Source organism: Eurosta solidaginis, chromosome 3, assembly GCF_040869045.1.
Source record: "Eurosta solidaginis isolate ZX-2024a chromosome 3, ASM4086904v1, whole genome shotgun sequence".
Taxonomy (NCBI): domain Eukaryota; kingdom Metazoa; phylum Arthropoda; class Insecta; order Diptera; family Tephritidae; genus Eurosta; species Eurosta solidaginis.
Window position 1 is genome coordinate 159,986,239 of NC_090321.1, and position 6,000 is coordinate 159,992,238.

The 6,000-nt window shown below is 35.3% G+C and overlaps 1 protein-coding gene across 4 annotated transcripts in view; it reads left to right on the forward strand.

Moving 5' to 3' along the window:
• Mgat1 (alpha-1,3-mannosyl-glycoprotein 2-beta-N-acetylglucosaminyltransferase) overlaps positions 1 to 4,513 on the forward strand; it is a 75,294-nt gene extending 70,781 nt beyond the window's left edge. For all 4 annotated transcript variants that reach the window (XM_067773535.1, XM_067773533.1, XM_067773534.1 and 1 more), the window contains exon 8: positions 3,647 to 4,513. In XM_067773535.1, coding sequence (XP_067629636.1) covers positions 3,647 to 3,760 — 114 coding nt within the window. In that variant the 3' untranslated portion in view covers positions 3,761 to 4,513. The remainder of the gene's footprint in view (positions 1 to 3,646) is intronic.
• Positions 4,514 to 6,000: the final 1,487 nt, after the last annotated feature.

Below are 6,000 nucleotides of genomic sequence, written 5' to 3' on the forward strand. Positions count from 1 at the left end.
AAACAGGGTCGCCCCTCGGCAGTGTTTGGCAAGCACTCCGGGTGTATTTCTGCCTTGAAAAGCTCTCAGTGAAAACCCATCTGCCTTGCAGATGCCGTTCAGAATCGACATAAAACAAGTAGGTCCCGTCCCGCCAATTTGTAGGAAAAAATTAAAGGAGCACGACACAAATTGGAAGAGAAGCTCGGCCTAAAATCTCTTCGGAAGTTATCGCGCCTTACATATATTTATTAAACTCAGCTGAGCAGAGCTCACAGAGTATATTAATTTTGTTCGCATCACGGTACCCTGTAATGGCATAAAGTAATCGAGATAGATATAGACTTCTATATCTCACAATGATCTGGGCGAAATAAGAAATTCATTTAGCCATGTCCGTCCGTCCGTTCGTCTGTCCGCAAACACGATAACTCGAGTAAATTTTGAGGTATCTTAATGAAATTTGGTATGTAAGTTCCTGGGTACTCATCTCAGATCGCTATTTCAAATAAACGAAATCGGACTATAACCACGCCCACTTTTTCGATATCGAAAATTTCGAAAAACTGAAAAAGTGCGATAATTCATTACCAAAGACGGATAAAGCGATGAAACTTGGTAGGTGGGTTGACCTTATGACGCAGAATAGAAAATTAGTAAAATTTTGGCCAACGGGCGTGGCACCGCCCCTTTTTAAAAGAAGGTAATTTAATTGTTTTGCAAGGTGTAATTTGGAGAAGCGATAAAAAGGCCCAAATTTAAAACTCATGCGAAGCAAAACTTTCCAGAATACGATTTTCAATTGGAACAGAAAATATCTGCATAATATCCCTATGGATTTTTTGGACTCTTTATAGCTTGAGTACTCCGCTTTCATCAAGCTAAGTCAAATTTCCCGTAAATTATATTGCAAATTTGTTAGTGTACTTTTTCAGAATGCTTTATCGTATTTGAAAATTTTGAGTTAACTTCATTTTTTCAATATCTGAAACCCACTGAACTTTTCTTAAAAATTTTAGGTAGTTGTACAAGTTAAATTACACCCAATAACGCAGAGGATTCGTGCGTTTTAAAATAAATTATTCTGTTAACTAAATAAAATAAAAAACCGAATTCCTGCAAGGTGACAAAAGCGAATTCAAAACCATTTTACTGTGTGAATGTTCGTTTTACTGAACTTCAGAATTACTAAAACTTACTAAAAACATGGCAAGAACAAACAATCAGTTGTTCTTAGGCCACCACTTTCGCTTTGAAAAAAAAAAAACGCATATTGGGGCACAAATGCGGAGGTTCACACCAAAACGCAGCATTAACGTATTTTCAAAAATTTACCTTCTAATGCAGATAACTTTCAATTGCAGATATCTACCGAATTTTCGAATGGAGAATTTAAAAAATGCAACCAAGTCTTCATTACGTTGCCTTGAAACCATCATGTAGGACTATTTTCAACAAGTTTGCACTTAAAGTATTGATTTAAACTATTTTTTTACTAATGTATTAATCAGCCAACTACCAAGGTCGCTAATCTGGAGGTTATATAATTTTTGCAACAATTTTATTTTTTCCTATTTGTATGGAGATTCATATTCAAAAGACACATTTAGATACTGGTTGCAATTAAACGTAACATTTACACTTTTTAATAGCTTTTACTGGCTAAAGGGATATATTAATTTAAAGTACATGTAACCTCTTCGTTATATGTGACCTGGAATCCTGAAACGACCATATTGTGCGAAAATACCGTTCTTCACTTTTTGAGTGATTCTTATTCTTATAGGGAATTTAACGCTCTTTCCATTGGAACAACCCGCAATTTTCTATCCTTAGTTTTTTTACAAATCGCATTTAAAGCCAAATCGGACCACAAATACGATTTTTGAAATACACCGATCCATACGCCACCTATCGGAGTTTTTTTCTTATTATTATTGCCTTATCATCGTTCTGAACTATATTACAAGTTTCAAGCTTGTAGCTTATTGAGAAGTTAATTAAATTTTAATTACAAAATTCGTACACAACGGCCAGCCGCTACACAGAGTCAAGCTAAGCAAAAACTTTAAACGCTTTTTTCTCGAAAACTTGTTTTCGCACAATAGGGTCGTTTCATGATTCCAGGTCACATATGCTTATTAAGGCAAACTTACGCCATTAAAACAAACCAACTTTCGTTTGGTATCAATGGTAAAATAAACTGTCAATTTACTCGAAACTAGTTATAATGTAAATGATTCATTATTTAATAATCTGAGATAGTGTGGCTAAATCAATGTCAAACAAAATAGTTTTGCCTTTTCTAAGATAAGTCATAAGAAACAAACATTTGCTCCGACTCTAGTGTCTGAGTAAACGGTGGCTTGTTTGTTTTTGCTATGCGAATAATATACCCACATTTACTCCGAGACTCGAGTTTTAGAAAATGATTGATTTTTGTGCATGAGGCTGTTGTTTTTGTGTTACCAGTGCTTCGCCCCGTCCAATGGGTGCGACCACTCACTAATTTTCGCTAAAGTCCTCTAAGGGAAGTCCAAGGAAACTGGCAGTTTCAACAGAGGCGTACAATAGGGAGGTTGGTGTTAGAGGCGTAGGTTCCACATCACAGTTAAAAAGATGGTTGGTGTCATGTGGAGACATAGTAAGAGGTCAACCTGTAACAGTATCCAGAATGAAGTTTGGCCAGGGTAATCCGTGTTTCCCTTGGTAGTGTGGTTTCTTCTTCTGCAAAAGTAGGATATTGTATATTGATAACAGGGTACACCGGGCCCGTTTTGGCAAAGGCGTTTACCGATTATGTGTGGATTTTGCCTAGGACCTTCTTATGCTTGTCTGGATCAAGCGGCTGCGTTGGCAGGTGCCGTATCTCATCATAGTGCTTATGGAGATGTTCCCTTAACCGCCTTGGAGGAGAGGCAAGATCAAGCAGTTGTTTGCCAGGGTGTCACGGTTTGTGACAGTTTAGCAAAAACTGCTTGTTCAGCATTTCGTTGTGTTATTTAATGTTGAGCTCTTTGGCCTCACTATGTAGGTGATGTTCAGGAGACAGTGATCTCATAAGGAGACATCCCGTGTCAGTTCTGTTTGCAGCATTTTGACAGTCCTGCAGCCTTTTCCAGTGTGTGTTTTTAAGACCAGGCGACCAAACTAGTGACTTCTAGCACATGAGCAGCCGGCCAATTGCTTTTTACGTGGCTAGCAACGTTTCTTTATATTTTCCCCAAGTGCTTCCAGCAAGCCACTTCAGTATTTTGTTACGGCTTTATACTTTAGATACAATTTCGGTGGCATGCGCCTTGAAGATGAGAGTATTATCGAACATTACCCCTAAGAACTTTGGGTGACTGACAGTCGGTAGCGTAAAACCATCGACGTGAACGTCCAATATTTGCGTCATCTGTTAATTCCAAGTCGGAACAGATTGGCCGTGGATTTTGTCGATGATAGTCGGAGGTTGCGCTAGGTGAAGAAACTAGAAAGACCGGGAAGATAGCTGTTTAATTTAGAAACTAGTTCATCCATTGAAGGGCCAGGTCCCGTTACCATAATCGCAGAATGCACAGGCTCGCTGAATGTTACTTTCCCAATATGGCATATAAAGTAATACCCAACTTATACTTCTATCTTTATACAAGTTATTAATAAATTTGTTTATCTTTTACAGAGTGGAGTACCGCGTACTGCATACCATGGCATAGTATCATTCCTTTACCAACAACGTCGAATTTACTTGGCGCCAAATGCTAACTGGAAAGGTTACGATCTGTCATGGAGTTAACATAATATATTCATTTTGAGTTTAAACTGAAACGAAAATGTTGACAGCTAATATTATTACTAGATAATATCATAAAGTACCAGACACCAATTTTGATATGTCGTTTATCCTCGTTTACTCATATACAATTTGTACACACGCCAAGTTAAAACTGAAGATATGTTTAATATTTACAACTATGTAATATATAGCCAAAACCAAAAACTAATTTAAGTTAATTACGTGTTAGTGTAAACTTTGAATTTGTTGCGTTTAGTTATACATACATATAATTTTTATTACACTAAAAGACGCAAGCGTATAAGACAATATATACACAAATGTATGTATATCGCCACTTAAAGGTGAGACAAAATTCTAACTATATTTATATGTATATTTATCAGTAAATATGATAGAGGTTATTAAAATTTGTTAGAATTTGGTCGTTTCGTTCTGAACTTGTTCAATTGACCGGGTCTGTCAACTGAACAAGTGAACTAGATCTTCGATTTCGGTTCTATTTTTTTCTTTTGTTATGTTAGTTATTTTGTTCTTTTAGTTCGTTTTATCTACATTGTAATTTCATACATACATACGCAGAAATTCACAGTGAGCACGAATGTCGATGATGCCACTTACACTAAAGATATATGTGGTCATCTTTGTGTGTGGCACTGCTACAACAATATATGTATGGACTATTTATGAAAAACATCTTTTGTAAGAAACTAATTATTACATTTATTAAACTTGAAAAGTTCATATTTACAATTTGTCTCTGTACTCTTTCAATTTCCTGGATCTTCCGAAATTTGTAACTTTTTTTGAAGTTAATTATACATATATATTAACTTATTTATTCATAACACATTTAAATATAGCTACACAAAGCATTGCTGTATACACACCCCCATCTATACTTGTTGACTTTTTGTGGGTTAGCAGTGAAAAAATTTGCTTGAAAAAAAGGAACGGATGAACAAAAAGAACAACTTGTTCGTTCATCAGATAAAGAACGAAAGAACCGAATCTCTGAAATGAGCGAAAAAGCACAACTCTAAAATTTGTATATTGTCATATGCTTGGCTCAATTTGACATGCAGCTGTTCTTCTAACTTTGAGGTTAGCTGCTTTATTTGTTGTTGATATTACCAAGATGATACTTTTTTTTAATAATGTATCCTTTTTTGCCTTTCTTTATCAAAAGATAATCAGCCCAATTCTAAACAAAAATTCCGTGCGAGTTTTTTCCCTTCTCCCATTCCTCGTATTCAAAATAAAAATTCCTTGTGAGTTTTTTCACTTCTCCCTTTCCTCTTATTTTGAACAATGTTCGAAAAAGCGGAAACCGGTTATGGGAGAAAAGTAGGTATTATGAATGTGAGTGAGAGGAGATTTCTCTGTCATTTCTTAGGAGTTTTTTCACTTGTTAAATTAAATGGATTACATCAAAATAGTTAAATCAAATTCGCTCATTTAAGAAAGAACACTTATTTATAAGAATTTGTGCTAAATCATGTACATTCTACCACAATATTCTTTATTTTAAGTCGAAAAGTATATCATAAGCAACGGAAGAGCTCTTGGTATATTTGATGCAGCCATCCAGAAATTGCACAAGGATTTTTTAAGAAGGCTTAAATAGATTTTGGTATATGACGAAATACGAATTCAACTCGACTTGGCCGCCAGAAAATTGACTTGACTTCGAAAATTCGAAATTCCTATTCCCCAATTATTGTTCTCCCTAGGATAAAAGAATTGGAGGAATTTTTCCGCGGGAATAAAAAAATCCGCGAGAACAAAATTCCGAGGGAATATTTAGAATTGGGCTGAATATGCGAGTTCAGGATTTTGTGGAAATAGTCTAGCATCATTGCATTGCAAACTTTCGTAGCATATCTTATACACTACACTAACAAAATGCTTCGTCATTGCAAAAACGCAACATGTAAAACCGTAGTTTTTTTTTCAGTATTGAATAGCAAATAATCAACGTTTCCAACGTCAAATGAACAATATTCTCTACTCCCTTAATAATTGTAGAAAATGAGACTTTGCACGCTTTACTCTTGGCGGCATGTAATAATTACACACACATTTAATCTTTGTAATAAACTTGAAATTTAAGAATTCCTATGGGATTTTTTCCTCAACCAGTGAAAATGTGCTACATTGTAAAATAATATGCTCTCTAACAAACGATGCAATTTTAGCATATTTATATATGTCCTATTTTTGTGTGATTGATTCTTATA